Here is a 26,717-nt window from a genome sequence, read left to right on the forward strand (position 1 = left end):
ATGCTGTATAGCACAGGGAGCTCTACTTAATGCACTCTGGTGACCTGAATGAGAAGGAAGTCCACAAGGGAGGGTGTATATGTAAACATACGGCTAATTCACTTTTCTCTACGGTAGAAACTAACAAACATTGTAAAGCAGCTATACTCCAATAAAAATTAATTTAAAAAATTAAAACTTAAAAAAAAGAATGGGGATGAAAACAAGAAATAGAGCTAAGGAGTAGCCCTGCAGAGTATTGCACTTAGGAGCTGGAGGGATCTGGAGCCCCACATAAGATGGAAAAAGATGTGTTAGAAAAAGCAGGTGAAATCCAGGGAAGAGTGCTGACCCAGGGACTTTTCTGGTGGTCCAGTGGCTAAGACTCCACACTCCCAATGCAGGGGGGCTGGGTTCCACCCCTGGTCAGGGAACTAGAGCCCACACATGTCGCAATGAAGACCTGGCACAGCCAAAACAATAAAATAAAACAAATAAATGGAGTATTACTCAGCCATTAAAAAGAATACATTTGAATCAGTTCTAATGAGGTGGATGAAACTGGAGCCTATTATACAGAGTGAAGTAAGCCAGAAAGAAAAACATAAATACAGTATACTAACTCATATATATGGAATTTAGAAAGATGGTAACAATAACCCTGTGTACGAGACAGCAAAAGAGACACTGATGTATAGAACAGTCTTATGGACTCTGTGGGAGAGGGAGAGGGTGGGAAGATTTGGGAGAATGGCATTGAAACATGTATAATATCATGTATGAAACGAGTTGCCAGTCCAGGTTTGATGCATGATAGTGGATGCTTGGGGCTGGTGCACTGGGACGACCCAGAGGGAGGGTATGGGGAGGGAGGAGGGAGGAAGGTTCAGGATGGGGAACACATGTATATCTGTGGTGGATTCATTTTGATATTTGGCAAAACTAATACAATATTGTAAAGTTTAAAAATAAAATAAAATTAAAAAATAAAAAATAAAAATGAATAAAAAAAAGAAAATTCATAGAAGTAAAAATTGCCAGAAAACAAATAAAATATTAATATATTTCAGCATTACTGAAAAATTAGACAAATAAAAAAACTGCCTTCATTAATAAAAAAAAAAAAAACAGGGAAGTGATCTTAAAAAGGGTAAAAATAAACATCTACAAAATGCAAATAGAGTTACAGATGTAGAGAACAAACTTATGGTTACCAGCAAGTAAGGTGTAGGGAGGGATAAATTGGAAGACAGGGATTGATATATACACACTACTCTATACAAAACAGATAACTCATTTTTATAAACAACTAAGGACCTATTCTCAGAGAAGGCAATGGCACCCCACTCCAGTACTCTTGCCTGGAAAATCCCAAGGACGGAGGAGCCTGGTGGGCTGCAGTCCATGGGGTCGCTAAGAGTCGGACACGACTGAAGCGACTTCACTTTCACTTTTCATTTTCATGCATTGGAGAAGGAAACGGCAACCCACTCCAGTGTTCTTGCCTGGAGAATCCCAGGGATGGGGGAGCCTGGTGGGCTGCCGTCTATGGGGTCACACACAGTAGGATACGACTGAAGCGACTTAGCAACTTAGCAAGGGCCTACTCTATACCACATGGAGCTCTGCTCAATACTCTTTAATGGCCTAGGTCTATATGGGAAAAGAATCTTAAAAGAAGTGGATACATGTCTAACTAATTCACTTTGCTGTACAGCAGAAACTAACACAAAATTGTAAGTCAACTATCCTCCAAAAAGAATTTTTAAAAAATAAAACCAAGGAGTACAATTGAAGGGGAAGCAATGTGAAGAGCATCCAACCTTTAAGCGTCCTTCATGTTCCTGTTCCTGTGTCCCTTCTTCCCCAGGGCTGATAAGGATGAAACAGGCACCAGGATGGATGCTGTCTGCACGTACCGCTCAGATCCCACAGGCTTCAGGCTGGACACGGAACGTCTGTATTGGGAACTAAGCCAGCAGACCCAGGGTGTCACTCGGCTGGACCACTACACCCTGGACAGGAACAGTCTCTATGTCAATGGTGAGTAGCTCTGCGCTAGCTGGGGTCTCCTCCCTCTCCCCAGATGGGGCCTCTTTGCAGTGTGATTTCTCTGTACCCACTTTCATGGTTCTGGAACAACCTAGAATTTCCATAGGGACTCAGTTCTCTCCCCTCAGAACAACTTAAAAGGAACTTTTCAGATCTGGAAATAAAGATTCCCTCCAAAGTCTTCTTCATTCCAATGACCTTTCACAGAAGCCCAAATGAAACACGCAGACATCTAGGAAGAAAGCAAGCCCACAGCAGTCACTGGGGTTAACTCTTCCCCGAGAAACAATGAGTTTGCAATGCAGTGACTAATCCTCACGTCTTTATTTTCCCAATAACAGCTTGTGGTCCTTTACTCACTCTCCAAGGCTCTGCTGGAACTAAACCCCACCTAAGAAATAAACAACAAAGCTGTTAGTAATGTTTTTTAGCAACAAATTCCTTTGCAATAATGCTCTTAGCAACAATACCTACAATAACACCTGGACTAAAGGCTAGTATATATTGAAGGACCCATGTTCTAGAGCGTATGTATTATGCCTTGGTAAAACTGCCCAACATGGAGTTTTATGTATATTTGGACTTTTATGTATATTTTGGAGTTTTATGTATATTTTTGGAGTTTTATGTATATTTTACAGAGGAACAAACAAGGCTCAGGAAGAGAAATCCATTTTTCCAAGACCAGACAAACTAATACAATTGGTAGAATTGGGACTCAAACCTAAATTGACTGTAAAATCTAAGCCTGCTTAATTACTAGGCTACACTCCAGACTAACCCAGCTAAATACCAAGCTCAAATATTGGGATGGAAAAGCATATTAAAGGACTTCTAGGGACTTCCCTGGTGATCCAGTGGCTAAGACTCCACACTCCCAATGCAGGGGACCCAGGTTTGATCCCTGGTCAGGGAACTCGATCCCACATGCTGCACTTAAGAGTTCACATGCCACAAGTAAAGACCCCATGTGACACAATTAAGCCCCAACACAGCCAAATAAACAAGTAAATAGAAACAAATATTCAAAAAATAAAGGACCTCTAATATGACAATTTAAACTAATTATGTCCTCATTATATCAACTTGGACAATGTCTTTCTTCTTGGATTAAAATCTGTTTTGTATTTCAGTAGTCCTTAAGAATTACCTAAAAGCAGTAATTAACTACTGTGGGTTTTGGTGAATTACAGGTCTTGCTTCAGTTAAGCCCTGGTCCTGCCTTTTACTTACTCTGTGGCCCTGGGCAAGTCATGACCTCTCTAGACTTTTGTCCATTTTTTAGAGTGAAGTTCTTTTTTAAAGTCATCTAAGATTAGTGTGAGGGTCAAATGAGATAAACCTGAATAATTCAAGTTAACTGGGCACCATGTGGCCCAGTCTCAGAGAGGAGTTTTATTTCAATAAACCCATTCGAACCATCAAATACAAAATAAGTTTCAGTTACATTTCTTTGTTGTTATTATTTATTCTCTAAGTCATTTCCGACTCATTTGCAACTCCATGGACTGTAGCCCACCAGGTTCCTCTGTCCATGGGATTTCCCAGGCAAGAATATTGGAGTGGATTGCCATTTCCTTCTGGGGATCTTTCCTACCCAGGGATCAAACCCATGTCTCCCGCATAGGTAGACAGGTTCTTAACCATTGAGTCACCAATGAGGATCCCAGCCATGATCCAGAACCATACTTATTCAAATCCTCTTTCCCTCATTTTCTCTTATTCTCCAACTTTATACTCTCTGTCTGACCCCCACGTCTCTCTCTTTCTTCCTCTCTCTCACTATCTCAATCCCAACATCACAGAAGTCCAAGAACTATGCTGTCAAAGCTCAAGCTTTGTCTTTGGAGAGTTGGGGAGTGGGAGAAACTCAAAGCACAAGGTCAAAATTGTATATCATGGATGAAGAAACAAAAACAAGGCTGAAAACACTCACAGGAAATTGTTGTCCTTGTTCATTTGATAAAGCTCCAGTGGCTCAGATGGTAAAGAAGATGCCTGTTATGTGGGAGACCCGGGTTCAGCCTCTGGGTCAGGAAGACCCCCTGGAGAAGGGAATGGCAACCCACTCCATTGAGATAGTGACAGAAAGAGAGAGAAAGAGAGACTTGGGGGTCAGCCAGAGAGCATAAAGTTGGAGAATAAGAGAAAATGGGGGAAAGAGGATTTGAATAAGTATGGTTCTAGATCGTGGATAGGGTCCTCTTGGGTGGTTCAGTGGTAAAGAACCCATCTACCTATGCAGGAGACATGGGTTCAATCCTTGGGTTTGGAAGATCTCCTGGAGAAGGGAATGGCAACCCACTCCAGTTTTCTTGCCTAGAAAATTCCATGGACAGGTCCATGAGGTGGCAAAGAATTGGACATGACTGAGAGACTAACACACTCATTTGGTGAGGTTGATAATATTCCAGGCAGCTGGTAAATTCCCAAAAAAACTGAGAGTGGTTTGATCATTGTCTTCTTTGAGGTTAATGGTTATGAGGATGAAATTAATCAGAAGGACCAGAGTAAGAGGCAGTTCACTCACAAAGAGTAACCATCAGGACCTCCCAAGTGGTCAAGTGATTAAGACTCTGCCCTCCCAATGCAGGGGGCACAGGTTCGATCTGTAGTCAGGGACCTAAGATCCCACATGCTGCACTGTGTGGCCAAAAAATTAAAAAAAAAAAAGAAGAACCATCATTATTTATTGGTGAATCTCAAAGAAAATACTCAGTAAGGTCTGTAAGTTTGTGTTTCTAGTTCTACACTTCACTCCTTTCTTAATGTTCTCCCATCATCTTATGCTTTCTTTCTGCCTCTCCTTGCAGGTTACAACCATCGGTACTGGATCCCCACCACCAGCAGTGAGTAATGAGGGCTCAAATGTTTCCATGACCCTGGGACCCTTCCACCCTAAACCTGTTCCCTTTCCCATTCCCCATTCCCCAAATCCTCAGCCCCACAATAGCCTCAGACCAGCAGAAGTCTCATGTTAAGCCAAGGAACAGATATAAGTTTCCATCAACCACTGTTACCTCTCATAGCTTTATGAAAGGCCCCAACAGTTTTATTCTTTCAGCTCCAGTGACCTCCACCTTCTCTCCAGGACCTCCAGCATCTCCAACTTCCATCCCTAGCTCTACAGGTAAGAATCTAATCTTTGGATCTCATGAAACTTCAACTTCCATTCAATGGCTGATGGATTCTTGCATGGTCTGGACCCTGATGCCCACACAGCCTCAGCCCATCCCACTGTCTACCCTGCTCTCTAGTCCAGCCTCATTTCTGTTCCTGCAGGGCCCAAACATCCATCCATCCTTACTGTTCTTGGAACTTACTGTTCTATGAACTCAGCTGTGCTTGGTTCTTCCTTGTTCTCCAGATCTCATCTCAGCATGTTCTTGCTCAGACACCACCTCCTAGAAAATAGCTTTTCCCTAGCTGATCTCTATTCTATTTCTATGAATAGTTCCTTCCTGGAAATTACTGCTATTCTGTTACCAGGAATGTGGAGGAAAGGGAACCCTTGTACACTGTTAATGGGGATGTAAATTGATGTAGCCACTGAGTAAAACAGTATATAGAGGTTTCTCAAAAAACTAGAAGTAGAAGCACTATATGATCCAACAGTTTAACTCGGGTATATATAGCCAAAGAAAACAAAAACACTGATTTGAAAAGACACTGCACTCCCAATGTTCAGAACAGCACTGTTTATAATTGTCAAGTTATGAAGGCAACCTAAGTGTCCATCAACAGATGAATCAATAAAGATCTCACACACACACACAGCATGGAATACTACTCCTCTTAAACAAGAAAGGAATTTTGCCATTTGTTAGCAACCTGGATGGACTTGAAGGGCATTACGCTTAGTAAAATAAATCAGACAGAGAAAGACAAGTACTGTATGATATCACTTATATGTGGAATCTAAAAAATACAACAAACTAGTTAATATAACAAAAAAGAAGCTGACTCACAGGTATAGAGAAGAAAGTAGTGGTTATCATTGGGAGTTGGGGAAGGGCGATACAGAGGTGGGGAGGGGGAGATACAAACTATTGGGTGTAAGATAGAGTCAAGTATGTATTGTACAGCACAGGGAATGTAGCCAATATTTTGTAATACCTGTAAATGGAAATAGTTGCAAATTTAAAACTGTGTAAAATTTTTCAAATCATTCAAAAAAATTTTAATAAATGTAGACTTGTCCATGAAATATATAAGATGCACTTTTTTTTCAATTTTTATTAGGATATGTTGTGTTAGTTTCAGGTGTACAACAAAGTTCTACATATATCTATATCCACTCTTTTTTTAGATTCTTTTCCCATATAGACCATATAATGACCCATATAGGTCATTACAGAGTGTTGAGTTCCCTGTGATATACAGCAGGTCCTTATTAGTGATCTATTTTATATATAGTAGTGTATATATTGGAGAAGGAAATGGCAACCCACTCCAGCGTCCTTGACTGGAGAATCCCAGGGACGGAGGAGCCTGGTGGGCTTCTGTCTATGGGGTCGCACTGAGTTGGACATGACTGAAGCGACGTAGCAGCAGTGTATATATGTCAATTTCAATCTTCCAGTTTATTCTTCCCTCCCTCCTTCCCCCTCTGGTAACTATAAGTTAGGATTAATAGAATATATAAAATGCACATTTTAAAAAGTTACTGCTATTTTGATTTTCTTGACTTTTTTCAAGTATTTGTGGCCTAAAGCTTGAGCTCAAAAGGTCTTGGTACCTCCTGTTCCTTCCTACAAAACAGCCCACATCATGTCAACCTTTTGGACACTCTGAGATAAGAGAGTTGAGGTTCCCTTTCAAGTTGATGTCACACCTCTAAGACAAAGGTCCCTTCTCCTCCTCTAGCTGACTGAAGAGTGGGGGGGTATCCCAGTGGGCCATCTCAGTCTGACTCACCTACTGAACAGTGATGCCCAGAGAGATGCCACTAGTCCCTCCTACGCCCCTGCCCTGAACAGCTCAGACCTAAGACTGACAGGTCTCCTCTCTCTCTTTCTCCCTCCAGTTGCAGACATGGGCCCAGCCCTGGTGCCGTTCACCCTTAATTTCACCGTCACCAACCTGTTCTATACCCCAGACATGGGGCACCGAGGATCCGAGAAGTTCAACTTCACTGAGAAGGTTCTGAATCACCTGGTAAGAGCCCTTCAGTCCCTGTGCTGGCCTGCCTTGTCCTCACCCCACCCGGCACCTTGGCTCCTCCCACTCATCTCCCTCTCACCTCCCCCTCAGCTTGGTCCTCTGCTCAAGAACACCAGTGTCGGCCCACTCTACTCTAACTGCAGACTGACCCTGCTCAGGTAAGGCAAGGCTCCCCCACCTCCACACACACACACAACCTGAGGGCTGCACTGTTACAGGCCAGCTCACCTGGAGGGGAAGACCTGTGGTTTATGATGTGGCGGGGCAGCTGTTGTTTAGTCGCTCAGTCGTATCAGACTCTTTGAGACCCCATGGATAGTAACCCGCCAGGCCCCTCTGTCCATGGGAGTCTCCAGGCAAGAATACTGGAACGGGTTGCCGTTTCCTCCTCCAGGGGATCTTCCCAACCAAGGGATCGAATCTGCACCTCCTCTGTCTCCTGCATTGGCAGGAGGATTCATTAAGAGAGAGACTATTACCAACCAGGGTTCTTGTCCTTAATAGAAATTGATCAGATGCCAGACAGGAAATTCAGGCAAGGCTTTATTGGAGTTCCTGCGGAAGCAGTAGGGAGTGAGAGCAAGCAACGGTTCCCTTGTTTGTTTGCTCCCCGAGGGGTGGAGCAAACTGGCCCTTATATGAGCTGAGGATAGGGGTGCTTCCAGGGGGTCAGGCCAGAGCGGTGACGTGGGTGGTCTGCCCACCGATTTGGTGGTGCTGTGTGCAAGGTGCATGCGTAGTATCCTATTTTTGCTCCCAAACCCCTGTTTTTGTTAAGTGACAGTTGGGTTGGGTTTTTTTTGTTTGTTCTCTTTGTATTTTGTCGTCTATAATTTGCCCCAACAGCTGGGGCAGTGGTAAAGAATCTGCCTGCCAATGTAAGAGATGCAGGGGACATGGGTTCAATCCCTGGGTGGAGAAGATCCCCTGAAGAAGGAAATGACAACCCACTCCAGTATTCTTGCCTGGGAAATCCCATGGACAGAGGTGCCTGGCAGGCTACAATCCATGGGGTCACAAATAGACACAACTGAGCAACTGAGCACAGGCACAAAAACACTCAGTTATTTTTAGCCCATTATATTTTCTTCATACTTTATTGCTGGAGGAGACATTTGTCCAAGTGCAAGCCCTGCATCAAAGAGTCTTACATCCCAGGTCCCAGCCTATTTCAAGATGAACAAAGTATATAACTCACCCACATCTCTGAATGTCCCTATTCCTCTGTTCCTGCCATCCTAGGACTGAAAAGGATGGAACAGCAACTGGAGTGGATGCCATCTGCACCTACCATCCTGACCCCACACATCCTGGGCTGGACAGAGAAAAGTTGTACTGGGAGCTGAGTCAGCTGACTCATGGTGTCACCAGGATGGGCAAATACACTCTGGACAGTAACAGCCTCTATGTCAATGGTGAGTGTCCATGTTGCAGCCAGGGTTTCCTACAGTCCCATGTCTCTCTATACCAATAGTTCTCAACCTGGGAAGATTCTGCATCCCAGGGGATATTTGACCATGTCTGGAGACAGTTTTCAAGTCATCACTGGGGGGCTGCTAGTGACATTTAGTGGTTAGAGGCCAGAAGTGCTACTAAACATTTCTTGTTCAGTCGCCAAGTCGTGTCTGACTCTTCGAGACCCAAAGGACTGCCGCAGGCCAGGCTTTCCTGTCTGCCACCATCTTCTGGAGTTTGCCCAAGTTCATGTCCATTGAATTGGTGATACCATCCAACCATCTCATTCTCTGTCGCCCTCTTCTCCTTCTGCCTTCAATCTTTCCCAGCATCAGGGTCTTACTAAACATCCCACAATGCAAAAGACAGCCTCTCCACCATGAAGAACTCTCTAGACCAGTGGTCCTCAGCCTTTTTGACACCTGGAACTGGTTTTGCGGAAGCAAATTTTCCCACGAACCAGAGTGGAGGTGGAGGGGGGATGGTTTGATTCAAGCACATTACACTTATTGCACACTTTATTAATTGTGGTATGTAATGAAATATATACCTGAGCTTCCCAGGTAGCTCAGTGGTAAAGACGCTGCCTGCCAATGCAGGAGATTCGAGTTTGATTCCTGGGTTGGGAAGGTCCCCTGGAGGAGGAAATGGCAACCCACTCCAGTATTCTTGCCTGGAAAATTCCATGGACAGAGGAGCCTGGTGGGCTACAGTCCATGGGGTCGCAAAGAGTAGACCGTGATAGAGCATGCACGCATGCAACTCACCGCAGCAGCAGTGGCCACGGTGCCCCAAGACTAATAACTGCAACCGTAGCTAATTCGTACCAAAAGTTTCTTCCGTGCCAGGAATTATGATAAGGACTTTATTTATGTGATCTCACATTAATTTTATCCCAAACTCTGTGACTTATTCCACTCATTTTTACAGACAGCCATCATGCATTCAGGCAGGAAATCATTTGCCCCAGATAACCCATCCATAATGCAAGGGAGAGTCAAGACTCAAATGGAAGGTTAAATCTAAATTCCAAGTTCTGAACCACAAGGCAACACTGTAGACCATCCAGTGCAAGCCTGTCAGGACAGGAAGAGAGAGGGTTTGATGGTCTCTAGCCAGCAATCCAACTTGATGCTTGATTAGTTATTTCCCTTCTATGTCAGCTTGGAAATGTCCTTTCTATATGGTTTGGAATATATATTTTACTGGATTGACAATAACACATCCTGTGTGGTGTCTATAGAAGGTTTAACTCCAGGATTGGGACTAACTGAAAGCATATTAATAGCATGGAGATTGATGAGTGACAGACCTCTGTTTTATGTGACGCTGGACAAGCCATGTGACCTCTCCAGGCTCTAAGGCCCCATCTATAGAATGGACTAAACACACATACCACACAGGATTGTCCTGACAATCAAATGAGATGATCTAGCAACAATCCAAGTAAATCACGGAGCTCCCCTTAGTCCAGCCTTCACTTGCATCTCCCAGAGAGTATCAAAGACATGCATTCCATGATGAAGGGAACATCATTAAAAAATTCTCTTCTTGACTCACAGACTTAGAGAATGAACTTATGGTTGCCGGGGTAGGGTCAGAGGATGGGTGAAAGGGACAGCTAGGGAGTTTGGGATGGACATGTACACACTGCTATATTTAAAATGGATAACCAACAGGGACCTACTGTATAGCACAGGGAACTCTGCTCAATGTTATGTAGCAGGCTAGATGGGAGGGGAGTTTGGGGGAGAATGGATACATGTATATGTATGGCTGAGTCCCTTCACTGTTTGTCTGGAACTATCATAACATTGTTAATCCAATATACACCAATACAAAATAAAAAGTTAAAAAAATAAAATGCATCATCATTGAAAAAAAAAGAAATTCTCTTTTCCCCAGTTTCTTTCAGGCTCCAATCTTTCTACCATTCATCTGACTTTTGAGTCTATTCTCTTTCTCACTGCTGCCTCTGCTGCTGCTAAGTCGCTTCAGTCGTATCCGACTCTGTGCGACCCCATAGACGGCAGCCCACCAGGCTCCCCCATCCCTGGGATTCTCCAGGCAAGAACACTGGAGTGGGTTGCTATTTCCTTCTCCAATGCATGAAAGTGAAAAGTGAAAGTGAAGTCACTCAGTCGTGTCCGACTCTTAGCGACCCCATGGACTACAGCCTACCAGGCTCCTCCGTCCATGGGATTTTCCAGACAAGAGTACTGGAGTGGGGTGCCATTGCCTTCTCCCTCTTTCTCACTACCCAACCCCAGATCCAGATTTTCTCTATTTTGAACCGCATGCATCCCCTTTCTTCCATCTCACTGTACCTTTATCACCACATACCGCTCTCCCCACCTGCCACAATTTTGTCAGTTCTACATTACACACACACACACACACACACAAAGAAAAAACCAGAAACTAAGCCAGAAAAGACCATACTATCATAAAAATTTTGTAGCGGCAGAGAAGGTGAAAGAGCAAGGACAAAATTGTCTTTAGAGATTGAGAGAGCAGAGGCTTGGAACACACACTCATTCATAAATTTGCCCCATTATCTTTATAGTGTTTAGCATTACTTCTGATGCATTCCCAATAAATAGAGCCAGATATTATTAATGCATTTTAGTTTTGGCAATAATTTCTACTGTACAGCAAAATGAATCAGCCACACATATTCATATATCCCCTCCTTTTTGGACTTCCTTCCCATTCAGGTCACCAAAGCACCTTGAGTAGAGTTCTCTGTGCTATAAAGTAGGTTCTTATTAGTTATCTATTTTATACATAGTATCAATAGTGTATACAGGTCAATCCCTATCTCCCAATTCCTCCCATTTTGCTTTTCCCCCTTGGTGTTCATACAGTGGTTGGATGGCATTACTGACTTAATGGACATGTGTCTGAGAAAACTCTGGGAGATAGTGAAGGACAGGAAAGCCTAATGTGCTCCAGTCCATGCTGCTGCAGAGAGTCAGACACAACTTAGTGACTGAACAACATCTATACGTTTGTTTTCTGTATCTGTATACAGTCGAAGCTAACACAACATTGTAAAGTGACTATATTCTGATAAAAAATTAATTTAAAACACTTTAGCAATAAAAATGGTGATGATGTTCATTATTATTTTCAAAGGACAAGGCACACAAGAGCACAGAATAAGATGTAACCATTATTCACGTGGATCTCATAAAATTTGTTAATTTCATTTCTAGGTCTGCCATCCAACTCCTTAACATCATAACAGTCCTTCTGTACTCTTTTCTCCATTTCTGCAGGTTATAACCATCAGTACTGGATGCCCACCACAAGCAGTGAGTATTTCAAACTGTGCCTCTTCAATGCCCGCTGGACCCTTATTCCCCAGAGCACATCTTTCAAGAGAGAAATTCCCAATGCCTCCTCCCTAAATGCCCAGCCGTAGCCTCAGAGCAGCTCCTAACCTACCCAAGTTATTGTTCTGAGTCGAGATAGAAACACAGGGACTTCCCTCTTGGTCCAGTGGTTAAGACTTCGCCTCCAGTGCAGAGGGTGTGGGTTTGATCCCTGGTCGGGGAGCCTGCATGCTTGCTCAGTTGTGTCCAACTCTTTGTGACCCCATGGACTATAGCCCAACAGGCACCTCTGTCCATGGGATTGTCCAGGCAGGGATACTGGAGCGGGTTGCCATGCCCTTCTCTAGAGGATCTTCCCAACCCAAGGACTGAACCTGCATCTCCTGCGTTTCCAGCACTAGCAAGTGGATTCTTTATCACTGAGCCACCTGTAGAAGATCCCATATGCCTCATGACCAAAATACTAAAGCAGAAGCAATATTATTACAAATTCAATAAAGACTTCAAAAATGGTCCACATCAAATAAAAAATTAAGATAGAAATACAAATTCCAATGAAAAATTTCTGCTTCTACAATCTATTCCAGATGGAACTCAATCATTTTCCCCATTTTTTTTCCTCAGCTCCAGTGACTTCTACATTCTCTCTGGAATCCTCCACATCTCTGTCCCCCATCCTCAGCTCTACAGGTAGGACCTGCTCTCTGGGACCTAGGAGACTTCAACTCTGCACTGTCTGGTCCCTAATGGCCACCCAGCCTCATCCTGTCCCACATTTTCTCTCACGCTTTCTAAGCTTTGGCCACATCAGAGGCTTGTCTGTTCTTCTACTGTCCTAACCTCTGTCTTGCCTCTTTAGTAGCCCTTTCTGGAGATGAGGTATGCCTAGGTAGGTTGCTTCAGTCGTGTCCGACTCTGTGCAACCCCATAGACGGCAGCCCACCAGGCTCCCCCGTCCCTGGGATTCTCCAGGCAAGAACACTGGAGTGGGTTGCCATTTCCTTCTCCAATGCATGAAAGTGAAAAGTGAAAGTGAAGTTGTTCAGTCGTGTCTGACTCAGCGACCCCATGGACTGCAGCCCACCAGGCCCCTCCGTCCCTGGGATTTTCCAGGCAAGAGTACTGGAGTGGGGTGCCAGTGCCTTCTCCGTGAGGTATGCCTAGCAACGTATTTAACTTTCACATTTCAGCTTGATCAGCACCTTCACTGAAAGACCTTCCAAAATCACTTAAATGATACAGCATTTCTCCTGAATCCATACCTGGCTCACGGGTTTTTCTCTATTATATCACCTTGAGTATTTCTTGCATGGAATTTACCCCAGTTTGCTTTATTCAGTCTTTGTGCATTTGTCACCCTGAAGCTTAACACCTGATCAGCATTCACCTTATGTTTATTGATTGGATGAATATAGCAATCTCAGTATAGGTTCGAATTTGTGGATTGTATTTGAACATCCAGAAAATAGGATCTTAGTCTTGAGTTGATTCTTGCTCCATATTCTCATCTGAGGGCTCCTGAATTTCCAGGTACCTGGTACAGGGACTTGGTTTATACCATAAAACCTGTCTTACCCCAGCCCTTAAGTTTTTGGTTTTGGTTTTTTTTTTTTCACTGCCCTGGATCTTCGTCGCTGCACGCGGGCTTTCTTGTGTTGCAGTGGAATGGCTCCTCATTGCAGTGGCTTCTCTTGTAGCAAAGTAAAAGCTCTAGGTGCATGGGCTCAGTAGTTGTGGCTCACAGGCTTAGTTGCTCCAAGGCATGTGGAATCTTCGCAGACCAGGGATCGAACCTGTGTCCCCTACACTGACAGGTGGATTCTTAAACCAGGAAAGGCCCAAGATTTTTTTTTTTTAATTTGAGTCTTTGAGTCTTTATCATGCCCAGAGTGAGAATTGTTGTTCAGTCACTAAGTGGTATCTGACTCTTTGCAACCCCATGGACTGCAGCACTCCAGGCTTCCCTGTCCTTTACTATCTCGCAGAGTTTACTCAAACTCATGTCCATTGAATCAGTAATGCCATCCAACCATCTCATCCTCTGTTGCCCGCTTCTCCTCCTGCCTTCAATCTTTCCCAGCATCAAGGTCTTTTCCAAAGAGTCAGCATTTCTCATCAGGTGGCCAAAGTACTGGAGCTTCAGTTTCAGTATCAGTCCTTCCAATGAATATTCAGGACTGATTTCCTTTAGTATTGACTGTTTTGAGTTTCCGCAAGCATCTCCTTGCTGTCCAAGGGACTCTCAAGAGTCTTATCTAGCACCACAGTTTGAAAACATCAATTCTTTGGTGCTCAGCCTTCTTTATGGTCCAACTCTCACATCTATACATGACAAAACCATAGCTTTGACTATACAGGTCATGGCGGAGGGTAAGCATCCTTGAACCTTAATCCCACCATGTGAATCCAGAGTTATGAGATACAAACTATGGTTCGTAATTTGAATTCTGCCTTCAGGAATTCTGTGTTTTGCAAGTCAAGACACTGCAAACTTTTTACACGTTATAGGCAGGATGCATGCTTTCTGCTTCCTCACTGCTCCACCCTGATCACTTAACTGTTTATATAACATGTCTGAAATGTGACATGTGCTATAAATCAAGTTACCCCATGACTGACGCTGTCATTTGTCTCTAGATGTATCCACAATTTGTTCTTCATCTTTGGTGTTCAACGGTTTGATCATGATGAATCTGAGCATGGTTTTCTTTGAGTTTCTCCTCTTTTGGATTTTATAAAATTTCCTGAATCTGAAAATGCATGTTTTGAAGAAGTTTGAGAAAGTCTCAGCCACCATGGCTTCAACTTTTTCACTTTGCTGTACAGCAGAAATTCACACAACATTGTAAATAACTATACTTCAGCTTGAAACTATTTACTAAAAAATAAAATAAAATGCACTCTTCAACAATGGTTATTGACAAAGAAGGAGGGGTCACTTTCATAAGGGGGACGGTCTTGACCACTCAATAGTTTCACAGTCTCTCCTGATGAAGTCAGAGACTATGGGAGGTCTCTGCCGCTGGAGGTGATCAAGTGACTTTGCTTCTCTTCCTCCCCCAGAAATATCTAATAGCTGTTTATCTTCAAACGTATCAGGCTGAAAAGAGTTGCGGTTCTTTTTCCAGTTAAAATTGTCCTTCCGGTACGGAGGCCCCTCACCTTCTCTAAGTCTGGCTGGATGCAAGGGTGACACGGGTTGGATATCTCAAGCCTGACTCCCTGGACGCTGAGGCTAAGGTGACAGCTCTGGACCCACCGTTTACAGCCATCCCAGCCAGAGGTCGTAATGAACCCTTCTCTCCCTTCCTATGGCAGGCATGAGCCCGTCTCTGGTGCCTTTCACCCTCAACTTCACCATCACCAACCTGAACTACACAGACAACATGAGTCCCCCAGGATCTGAGCTATTCAACACCATGGAAAGGATCTTGAATCGCCTGGTGAGAACCCCTCCAGTGCCTACCTGCGTCCTGCCCAGACCCTTGAGCATCATATGCTCACTTCCCTTTCTTTCATCCCCAGCTCAAACCCTTGTTCCAGAATAGCAGTATTGAACTCCTGTATTCTGGCTGCCGACTGACCTTGCTCAGGTGAGAACGCCAGAGTAGACCCCCGGGTAATGCGGGGAAGAGGGTGGGGTAATGACCAAGACCTAGAGCCTCACAACTTATACCCACTATCCCAGGGCCAGCTGACCACCAGCTCTCACCCTGCCTCACACTGTGTTTCTGACCAGAAAATGCAAAATCCTTAGATTCTCCTTCCCAGGAAGAGAAGGTAGAACTTTTCAGAAAGACCTTTCTTCTGGAACTCATCAAGGAACCAAATAGTCATGTCAGCTTCACCACTAGAGAGCAGTAGGTTTCAACCAAGAGTGATTTCACTCCCAGGGGATATCTGGCAATATCTAGAGACATTGTAAAAATCATTTTACTTATTTATTTCTTTTTGGCTGTGCTTGGTCTTCGTTGTTCTGTGCAGGCTTTTCTCTAGTTGCGGTGAGTGGGGGCTACTCGCTAATGGTGGTGCAAAGGCTTCTCACTGAAGTGGTTCCTCTTGTTGTGGAGCACAGGCTGTACGTGCAAGGGCTTCAGCAGTTGCAGCACTCAGGCTCAGTAGTTAATGGCTCTTGGGCTCTAGAGCAAGGGCTCAGCAGTTGTAGTCCACAGGTTTAGGTGCCCTGCAATAGGTGAAATCTTTCCAAACCAGGGATCAAACCCTGGGATCTGCATTAGCAGGCAGATTCCTATCCACTGTGCCACCAGGGAAATCCAAGACATTTTTTTGGTTGTCACAATCCAAGAGTGGAGGTTACTAGTGAGGGCATCTAGTGAATGAGGCCAGGGATGCTGCTAAATATCCTACAATACAGAGGACAGTCTCCGAAGGCAAAGAATTGCCTGACCTGAAAAGTTCATGGTGCCGAGGTTAAGAAAGCTTGCTGTAGAGGTTGCATCATTATATCTATGCATGCAATAAATTATTCACAATCTTTTTTAATAATTATATTTATTTATTTTTGGCTATGCTGGATCTTTGTTGCTGTGTATGGGCTTTCTCTGGTTGTAGTAAGTGGGGGCTACTCTCTGGAGCACAGCCTCAGTAGTTGTGGTGCACGGACTTAGATGCTTCACGGCATGTGGAATCTTACTGTATCAGGGATCAAACGAACCTTGTCTCCTGCATTAGCAGGCGGATTCCTTACCCCTAAGCCACCAGGGAAGCCCTACAGTGTTTTATATATTCAAGTACTGAGAGTAAATTCAGCATGTGGAAAACCCCATATGTATACTCAGGGTACCCTACTCCCTTGGGTGACATCTCCCGGTCACTGACCTTTTGTCAGAGAATGGAATGCCCCCAGCTCCAAAGATAGTCACTCTTGCCCTCCAGACATGATTCTAGGTCTTCCCATTTCCACTGATTCCATTGATCCACTGAGATATTTTTGGCTCTGCGATACCGTCCCCCATCTCACCTCTACCCTAGACTGGCAGCTTGACCTCACTGTTTCAAAAAACTCAGTCTCTCTCATCACAGGGTCCATTCACCAAGAACACTGGCCCTATTAATATGTAGTAAACTTGGCTGCCTTTATTGAGCTGAGTGCTAAGTACTGTGAGGTCTATACTACTACCTCATTTAATGAATGAAAAAAATTGAGCCACAGAGAGGTTGAGAGACTTAGCCAAAGTCACTCAGCAGTTGAGTGGCAAGGCTGGAATTTAAGGAATTTGACATCACCTTTTTTAACCTTGTCAAACCCTCAGATTCCTTCCTTCCAACCCCTCTGTCCTGCTTTTGTTGTTACGGTGTGTGATGCCTTGTTATGAGTGCCAGCTTAGCACAAATATCAGCATTTCTAGATGCTACATCTTCTGTGTTCAGGGACCTTGGCTGGCATAATCATTTCCAATTCTCCCTCAACACCAAAACCATTCCAGTTTTCCCTTCTCAGTTCCTTCCCTCAGTGAGGCTTTCCAGTGCCCTTTTCTGGAATTCCCACCTCCCTATGCCTGTGTCCTACCCTACCCAGGCCTGAAAAAAACAGAAGAGCCACTGGAGTTGATGCTGTCTGTACTCACCGACCTAACCCCATGGGCCTTAAACTAGACCGAGAGAGGCTGTACCGGGAACTGAGCCATGAGACTCATGGTGTCACGCAGCTGGGATCCTTCACTTTGGACAAGGACAGCCTCTATGTCAATGGTGAGCATTTTTTCTTTTTTTTTTTCAGATGACAAACCAATGTAATATTCCATCTAAATAATGTTAATATATTTTAAAGGTTTTTTGTTTTAATGCATATCAGCTATTTCCAACAGTGTTATCTTTCTTAGGTCGTTATTGCTATTTTAGTTGCTAAGTTGTGTCAGACTCTTTGCAACCCCATGGACTGTATGTAGCCTGCCAGGCTCCTTTGTCCATAGGATTTCCCAGGCAAGAATATTGGAGTGGGTTTCCATTTCCTCCTCCAGGGATCTTCCCAACCCAGGGATCGAACCCTCATCTCCTGCACTGGCAGGAAGATTCTTTACCACTGAGCCACCTGGGAAGCCCTTCTTAGGTTTTTATGAATAGTTCTAAGTGGGCTTCCCTGGTAGCTCAGCTGGTAAAGAATCTTCCTGCAAAGCAGGAGACCCTGATTCGATTCCTGGGTCAGGAAGATCAACTGGAGAGGACCCACTCTAGTATTCTTGGACTTCCCTGGTGGTTCAGCTGGTAAAGAATCTGTCTGCAATGTGGGAGACCTGGATTCGATCCCTGGGTTGGGAAGATCCCCTGGAAATGGGAAAGGCTACCCCTTTCAGTATTCTGGCCTGGAGAATTCCATTGACTGTATAGTCCATGGGATCAAAAAGAGTCTGACACGACTGAGTAGTTCTAAGGTAAAGGATGGTGTGAAAGAAGGAATGGAACTCCACAGATTTGGGATAAATTCAATCTTGTGACTTAGAATAATTTACTTAATCCCTCTAAGCCTCAGTCTCTTTGTCAGTAAAATTGGGATAAAAGTTTCATATAGAGGGATTAAATTTTGCACATAGAAAATTTCCAGTTAAACACTTATGCAAAAAAAGGGGGAGGATGGATAAATTAGAAATCTGGAGTTAACATACACATACTACTATATAAAAAATAGAAAGTCAACAAGGACCCACTGTACAGCCCAGTGAACTCCACTCAATACTCTGTAATGACCCACATGGGAAAAGAATCTAAAAAAGAGTGGATATATATATGTGTGTGTGTGTGTGTGTAACTGAATCACCCCCACTACACACCCAAAACCAACACAACGTTGCAAATCAACTACACTCATATGGGTTTCCCTGGTGGCTCAGCTGGTAAAGAATCCGCCTGCAATGTGGGAGACCTGGGTTCGATTCCTGGGTTGGGAAGATCCCCTGGAGAAGGGAAAGGCTATCCACTCCAGTATTCTGGCCTGGAGAATTCCATGGACTGTATAGGGGTCACAAAGAGTCAGACATGACTGAGCGACTTCACATTTTCACACCAATATAAAATAAACATTTTTAAATGCCTTATACATACACATAGATCACTTATGGATTGCCTTTGCATTCTAACTGTATGCCATGAGTCCTGCCATTTAATGATCAAAACTCTAGAAAGAATCATTTTCTCCATCTTAGACATAATAGAGGACAGACATTCATCAAATACTTTCACTGTCAGAGATGGGCAAAATCTGAGTGTCCTTTTTGTAACCACATGTTGAAGCTGATGCTCTGCCCTCCCAGAAGGGATGGGATTCTCCAGTTTGCCACAGGACCCATCCTGTGTATCATTTCCCACTTGAGCAATCTCTCTTGATGACTCAAGAAAGCCCATGGGCTATTCCTGCATTCCAGGACTTTGATTTATAAACTTGTCTGAGGCACAGAGCCTTTCTCCAGAAGATGAAAGAGACTTAGAACTTCCATTCCCAATGCAAGTGTCCCAGGTTTGATCCTTGGTCAGGAAACTTTCCTGGTGGCTCAGATGCTAAAGAAACTGCCTGCAATGCAGGAGACCCAGCTTCCATCTCTGGATTGGGAAGATCCCCCTGGAGAAGGAAATGGCAACCCACTGCAGTATTCTTGCCTGGAGAATCCCATGGACAGCAGAGCCTGGCTGGCTACAGTCCATGGGAATTGCAAAGAGCTGTACACAATAGAGCAACTAACTCTGCTCCTAACAGGGAACTTCATCCCACATGCTACAACTAAGAGCTGGTGTAACCAAATAAATAAATTTAAAAAAAAGAAGATGAAAGATACTATCAATCTGCCTGTAGCCAATGGGGACCCAAGAGTCTGGCCATTCATCTTCCCCCTGGCAATATCTCAAAATCTCCTCTAGAAAAGCACAAATTTAGAGCCCACATTCTAGAAATGTCAGTGTATTTATCTTCCCAAATAAATTGCAAGGGCTCCCCTTGTGGCTGAGTGGTAAAGAATCCACCTGCCAAGGCAGGAGACACAGGTTTCATCTCTATCCGGAAGATCCCTTGGAGCAGGAAATGGCAACTCACTCTCATATTCTAGCCTGGGAAATCCCATGGACAGAGGAGCTTGGTGGACTACAGTCCATGGGGTTGCAAAGAGTTGGACAAGACTTAGTGACTAAAAAACAACAGTAAATTGTGAACCCGTGAAGACATATATTGGATCTTTGATTTCTCAGCCTGGTGGTCTATAGCCTTTTAAGAGGTCACACGGGGTCACAAGCCTTTTAAGAACAAGATACGGTTGTTCCTCAATCATAACTGTTGCTTTGCAACTTGAAGTCTCAGTCGAGGGTGGGAGGTGTTGGTCCTTGAGCTCTATCTTGGCCATCTCTTTCCTGCTTGCATCCCAATCCTGTCTCCGTTTCTCATTGCAGGTTACACCCAATGGACCTTAGCCTCCACCACCAGTGGTGAGTACTCAAGACCTTGATAACCCTGTGCTCCAGGCCCCTGGTGGACAAACACTGATCCCCTCCTTCCAGAGCCTCAGGGAGTAGAGATATGGGAGGACCTGGGTGTCTCATCCAATGCCCGCTACGTACAGTGGCTCCAATTGGACTGGAAAGATACATGTGGTGGCATCCATGCACCGCTTGGAATCCCTATTCTCACTCCGGACCATTTCTCCTCAGCTGCTGGGACCTCCCCAACCTTCCCAGGGACCTCCATGGTGCCAACCCACTTCCCTAGCTCCACAGGTAGGTGACTTCTTTCTCCAGATCTTTCTGTTGCTGTGTGTGCTTAGTCACTCAGTATGTCCGACTGTTCTCGACCCCATGGACTGTAGCCCACCAGGCTCCTCTGTCCATGGGATTCTCCAGGCAAGAATTTAGTGGGTGACCATGCCTTCCTCCAGGGATTTTCCCACCCCAAGGATCGAACCCAGGTCTCCTGCATTGCAGGTGAATTCTTTACTGTGTGAGCCACCAGGAAAGCCCCCAGATCCTTCTAGGAAGCCTCAAAGCTAGGACCCTTGGGTTTCAGAGACAAGCTGCCGTGAAACAATGAGAACTACCATGGGCTGCCCCTGCACTGCTCTAAATTCCTCAAGGGCATGAAATATGAATTCTTCATCCATCCAGCTCTGATGACCATGCGTAATTTACTTATCCTCTCAATGCCTCAGTTTCCTCACCCGCCAAGTAAGAATAATAATACTTGGTAGTCGTTGTGAAAGTGAAATAAAAATGTGAGTAAATCAACTATATGCCAATTAAAAAATTAATGTAAAAAGAAAGAAAATGTGCATAAAACACCTACCACAGGGAATACCAAGGATTTTAGTGTGACAAATATTTATTGGATATGTGTTCTGTGCTAGGCAGAGGGAATAAGATTTTAGTCCCTCCTCCCCTCCACTAAGGGCTTCCCTTGTGATGGACGGTAAAGAATCTGCCTGCAATTCAGGAAACCTGGGTTTGCTCCTGGGGTCAGGAGGATCCCCTGAAGAAGGAAATGGCCACCCACTCTAGTATTCTTGCCTGGAGAATCCCAAGGACAGAGGAGCCTGGAGGACTACAGTCCATGGGGTCTCAGTCAGACACGACAAACAACAATCTTTCCCACTCGAACCCTTGGCAACTACTAATCTGTTTTCCATCTCTATAATTTTGTTATTTCGAGAATGTTATATAAGTACATGTAACCTTTGAGGATTGGCTCCTTTCATTCAGCATAATATCCTTGAAATGTGCAGACTCTTTTAACGGTCACTTAACCTTCATAATTTCTCTACAATGCATAATTCTCCCCATTTTACAGATAAAGAAGTGGAGATAGGCAGACAAGTTAAGTAACGTGCCCCTGGTCACATGACTGGTGAGGGGCTGAGAGAATTTACTATAGAACCAATAGAATTTACTATTTAAAATTTTTTTAATTTACCATTTTTAAGTGTTTATTCACAATATTGTACAGTCATCACCACCATCCATTTCCAGAAAATTTGCAGCATCCCAAACAGAAACTCCAAACCCATTAAACATTAAATCCCCTTAACCCCCGTGCCCAGCCCTGGTAACCTCTATTCTCTCTTCTGCCTCTGTGAATTTACTTAATCTAGGTAACTTTATGTGAGGGGAATCATACAGTATTTGTCTTTTCATGTGTGATTTATTTCACTTAGCATAATGTTTTTAAGATTCATCCATGTTGTAGAAGTATAACAAGTTCATTCCTTTTATCAGTTCAGTTCAGTTCAGTCTCTCAGTTGTGTCCGACTCTGCAACTCCATGGACTGCAGCATGCCAGGCCCCCCTGTCCATCACCAACTCCCAGAGCTTGTTCAAACTCATGTCCATCTAGTCGGTGATGCCATCAGCCATCTCATCCTCTGTCATCCCCTTCCCCTCCCACCTTCAATCTTTCCCAGCATCAGGGTATTTTCCAATGAGTCAGTTCTTTGTATCAGATGGCCAAAGTATTGGAGCTTCAGCTTCAGTATCAGTCCTTCCAGTGAATATTCAGGACTGATTTCCTTTAGGATGGACTGATTGGATCTCCTTTCAGTCCAAGGAACTCGCAAGAGTTTTCTCCAACACCACAGCTCAAAAACATCAATTCTTTGGTGCTCAGCTTTCCTTATAGTCCAACTCTCACATCCATACATGACCACTGGAAAAACTATAGCTTTGACTAGACAGACCTTTATTGGCAAAATAATGTCTCTGCTTTTTAATATGCTATCTAGGTTGGTCATAGGTTTCCTTCCAAGGAGCAAGTGTCTTTTAATTTCATGGCTGCAGTCACCATCTGCAGTGATTTTGGAGCCCAAAACAATCAAGTCTGTCACTGTTTCCATTGTTTCCCCATTTATTTGCCATGAAGTGATGGGACTGGATGCCATGGTCTTAGCTATCTAAATGTTGAGTTTTAAGCCAGCTTTTTCATTCTCTTCTTTCATTTTCATCAAGAGGCTCTTTAGTTCTTAGCTTTCTTCCATAAGGGTGGTGTCATCTGCATATCTGAGGTTATTGATATTTCTCCCAGCAGTCTTGATTCCAGCTTGTGCTTCATCCAGCCCAGCATTTCACATGATAAATTCTGCATTTAAGTTAAATAAGCAAGGTGACAATATACAGCCTTGATGTACTCCTTTTCCTATTTGGAACCAATCTGTTATTCCATGTCCTGTTCTAACTGTTGCTTCTTGACCTGCATACAGATTTCTCAGAAGGCAGGTAAGGTGGTCTGATACTCCTATCTCTTTAAGAATTTTCCACAATTTGTTGTGATCCACACAGTCAAAGGCTTTGGTATAGTCAATAAAGGAGAAGTAGATGTTTTTCTGAAACTCTCTTGCCTTTTCAACGATCCAACAGATGTTGGCAGTTTGATCTTTGCTTCCTCTGCCTTTTCTAAATCCAGCTTGAATATCTGGAAGTTCACGGTTCACATACTGCTGAAGCCTGGCTTGGAGAATTTTGAGCATTACTTTACTAGTGTGTGAGATGAGTGCAATTTTGCGGTAGTTTGAGCATTCTTTGGCATTGCCTTTCTTTGGGATTGGAATGAAAACTGACCTTTTCCAGTCCTGTGACCACTGCTGAGTTTCCCAAATTTGCTGGCACATTGAGTGCAGCACTTTCACAGCATCATCTTTCAGGATTTGAAATAGCTCAACTGGAATTCCATCACTTCCACTAGCTTTGTTCATAATGATTCTTCCTAAGGCCCACTTGCCTTCACATTCCAGGATGTCTGGCTCTAGGTGAGTGACCACACCATCGTGGTTATCTGGGTCATGATGATCTTTTTTGTATAGTTCTTCTATGTATTCTTGCCACCTCTTCTTAATATCTTCTGCTTCTTTTAGGTCCATACCATTTCTGTCCTTTACTGTGCCCATCTTCGCATGAAATGTTCCCTTGGTATCTCTAAATTTCTTGAAGAGATCTCCAGTGTTTCCCATTCTATTGTTTCCCTCTACCTCTTTGCACTGATCACTGAGGAAGGCTTTCTTATCTCTCTGTGCTATTCTTTGGAACTTTGCATTCAAATGGGTATATCTTTCCTTTTCTCCTTTGCCTTTGACTTCTCTTCTTTCCTCAGCTATTTGTAAGGCCTCCTCAGACAACCATTTTGCCTTTTTGCATTTCTTTTTCTTGGGGATGGTCTTGATCACTGCCTCTTGTACAATGTCATGAACCTCCATCCATAGTTCTTCAGGAACTCTGTCTATCAGATCTAATCCTTTGAATCTATTTGTCACTTCCACTGTATAATCGTAAGGGATTTGATTTAGGTTATACTTGAATGGTCTAGTGGTTTTTCCCTACCTTCTTAAATTTAAGTCTGAATTTGGCAATAAAGTGTTCATGATCTGAGCCACATCAGCTCCTGGTCTTGTTTTTGCTGACTAGATAGAGCTTCTCCATCTTTGGCTGCAAAGGATATAATCAATCTGATTTCGGTATTGACCATCTAGTGATGTCCATGTGTAGAATCATCTCTTGTGTTGTTGGAAGAGGGTGTTTGCTATGACCAGTGCATTCTCTTGACAAAGCTCTGTTAGCCTTTGCCCTGCTTCATTTTGTACTTCAAGGCCAAATTTGCCTGTTACTCCAGGTATCTCTTGACTTCCTAAATTCCTTTTATAGCTGAATACTATTCCATTGTATATACCACGTTTTCTTTATCCATTTATCTGTTAATGGATACTTAGGTCTCTTCCACTTTTTGGCTACTGTAAATGCTGCGGCTGTGAACATTTGTTTTCAAGTCTCCAAGTCCCTGTTTTCAGTTCTTTGGGTGTACATACCTAGGAGTGAATTAACTTTATGAGGAACCAGCAAACTGTTCTCTATAGCACCTCCACCAGCTTTTCCACCAACAATGCATGAGGATTCAATTTCTCCATATCCTCACCAACAGTATCTTTTTTTAACACGGCATGGCTTGCCGAACCTTAGTTCCCTAACCAGGAATTGAACCTGGGCCCTCAGCAGTGAAAGACTAGGTGGAGTCCTAACCACTGGACTGCCAGGGAATTCCCAAAATTTCTTTTTCTTTTTCTTTCTTTTTTAAAAAAATAATAGTCATCCTAAGGAATGTGCACCCTACTGCATTTAACAGCATTTTGCTTTGCCCCTTATTTAGCCTTCTGTCTCTGGTCCTACGGTGGCCTGCCAGCTAGGAATCTTTGCTTCCTCAGATCTGGGCCCTCCATTTCTGTCCCTGGAAGTTATCTTAGAGCTCAGCCCAGGTCTGACTCAGGAGTGGTCTTTTTCCTTCCCCTGCTGCAGCAGGAGTCCCTCTTCTGATGCCTTTCACCCTCAACTTCACCATCACCAACCTAACCTTCGAGGAGGACATGCAGCGCCCTGGCTCCTGGAAATTCAACGCCACCAAGTTGATCCTGCAGGGTCTGGTGAGAGCCCTGCCCATCAATGCCAGCCTCACCCACTAACACTAGTCCCACCCACTTTGCCCCAGCTCCGCCCACTAGTGCCAGCCCCACCCACCCAACCTATTAGTCCACCTATATCCCAGCTCCTCCTGGCCTCTCTCAGCGGTTCCTTCTCAACTCCCTTCTCCTTTTTAATAGCTCAAACACATGTTCAAGAATAGCAGCAGTCTGGGATCCTTCTATTCGGGCTGCAGACTAGCCTTGCTCAGGTAAGACCCTCCCCAACAACACAGCCAACAGGTTAATGGGACCATAGTCTACCAGCTCCCTGACTTCACTCACGCTTAGAATGACTACTGTTCATGGATACTAAGTATTAATAACAACAATAACACCAGCAACTAACAAGTGCTAAGACCAAGGCAGTGTGCTGCTACTTTATATTTAATCATCAGTCTTCTCCCTACACTCAGGAAGCAAGAACAAAAGGAGAAACTGAGGCTCAGAGGGATTAAGTCATTTGTGAAGGTCACACAGAACAACCCCAGCATTTCAGGTTTAGAGCCAAGCTCCTAGCCCTTAAACAGCACTGCCTCCACTGCCTGCATTACGTCCTTGCAGGGTGTGTGCTCAGTCCCTCAGTCGTGTCTGACCCTCTGTGACCCCATGGACTATAGCCTGCCAGGCTCTCTGTCCATGGGATTTTTCAGGCAAGAATATTGGAGGGGTTGCCACTTTCTACTCCAGGGGATCTTCCCCACCCAGGGATTGAACCTGCACCTCTTATGTCTACTGCACTGGCAGGAGACATAATAAAAAACCTTCTTTATCACTAATGTCACCTGAGAAGCCCGGTATATATTATATTATATACAGTGTAGGTATAGTAATTACATGTGCGTGTGTGTGTGCTAAGTCACTTCAGTTGTCTCTGACTCTTTGCAACCCCATAGACTGTAGCCCACCAGGCTCCTCTGTCCATGGGATTCTCCAGGCAAGAATACTGGAGTGGGTTGACATGCCCTTCTCCAAGGAATAATTACCTATAGGAATGTGATATTAAGATTTATACAGTTTTCACACAACAGTAGGATACAAATTCTATTCAAATTCCCATAGACTATATACTGGGAGACACTGGAACATATCCAGGGACATAAAACAAGGTGCAAAAATTTCATAACCTAAAGGTATTGAAATCATACAGAGTCTGTTCTCTTATCACTGTGGAATTATGTTAGAAATCAATATCCAAAGATATTTGAAAATAACCCGAATATTTTCAAGTGCAATGTGACATTTACCAAGAGAGATCTTTGACTTAGCCATTGAAAGTCTCAGTAAAATTAGAAGACTGAAAAAACAC

The 26,717-nt window shown here is 43.9% G+C and overlaps 1 protein-coding gene across 7 annotated transcripts in view; it reads left to right on the top strand.

The window, feature by feature from the left end:
• The window catches only part of LOC113895973 (mucin-16-like), a 118,165-nt gene that overhangs the window by 51,018 nt on the left and 40,430 nt on the right, over nucleotides 1–26,717 (top strand). For 6 of the 7 annotated variants that reach the window (XR_003511960.1, XM_027547844.1, XM_027547846.1 and 3 more), the window contains 15 exons: nucleotides 1,850–2,022; nucleotides 4,845–4,880; nucleotides 5,096–5,161; nucleotides 7,058–7,188; nucleotides 7,285–7,352; nucleotides 8,437–8,609; nucleotides 11,931–11,966; nucleotides 12,612–12,677; nucleotides 15,306–15,430; nucleotides 15,513–15,580; nucleotides 17,527–17,699; nucleotides 20,379–20,414; nucleotides 20,637–20,702; nucleotides 25,248–25,372; nucleotides 25,550–25,620. Coding sequence is in view for 6 of the 7 variants with exons in the window: in XM_027547844.1 (XP_027403645.1) it covers nucleotides 1,850–2,022; nucleotides 4,845–4,880; nucleotides 5,096–5,161; nucleotides 7,058–7,188; nucleotides 7,285–7,352; nucleotides 8,437–8,609; nucleotides 11,931–11,966; nucleotides 12,612–12,677; nucleotides 15,306–15,430; nucleotides 15,513–15,580; nucleotides 17,527–17,699; nucleotides 20,379–20,414; nucleotides 20,637–20,702; nucleotides 25,248–25,372; nucleotides 25,550–25,620 (1,413 nt within the window). In the remaining variant the exon portion in view is untranslated. The remainder of the gene's footprint in view (nucleotides 1–1,849; nucleotides 2,023–4,844; nucleotides 4,881–5,095; nucleotides 5,162–7,057; nucleotides 7,189–7,284; nucleotides 7,353–8,436; nucleotides 8,610–11,930; nucleotides 11,967–12,611; nucleotides 12,678–15,305; nucleotides 15,431–15,512; nucleotides 15,581–17,526; nucleotides 17,700–20,378; nucleotides 20,415–20,636; nucleotides 20,703–25,247; nucleotides 25,373–25,549; nucleotides 25,621–26,717) is intronic. The other variant, XM_027547845.1, reaches the window with a different exon arrangement.

Source organism: Bos indicus x Bos taurus, chromosome 7, assembly GCF_003369695.1.
Source record: "Bos indicus x Bos taurus breed Angus x Brahman F1 hybrid chromosome 7, Bos_hybrid_MaternalHap_v2.0, whole genome shotgun sequence".
In the NCBI taxonomy this organism is placed as follows: Eukaryota; Metazoa; Chordata; class Mammalia; order Artiodactyla; family Bovidae; genus Bos; species Bos indicus x Bos taurus.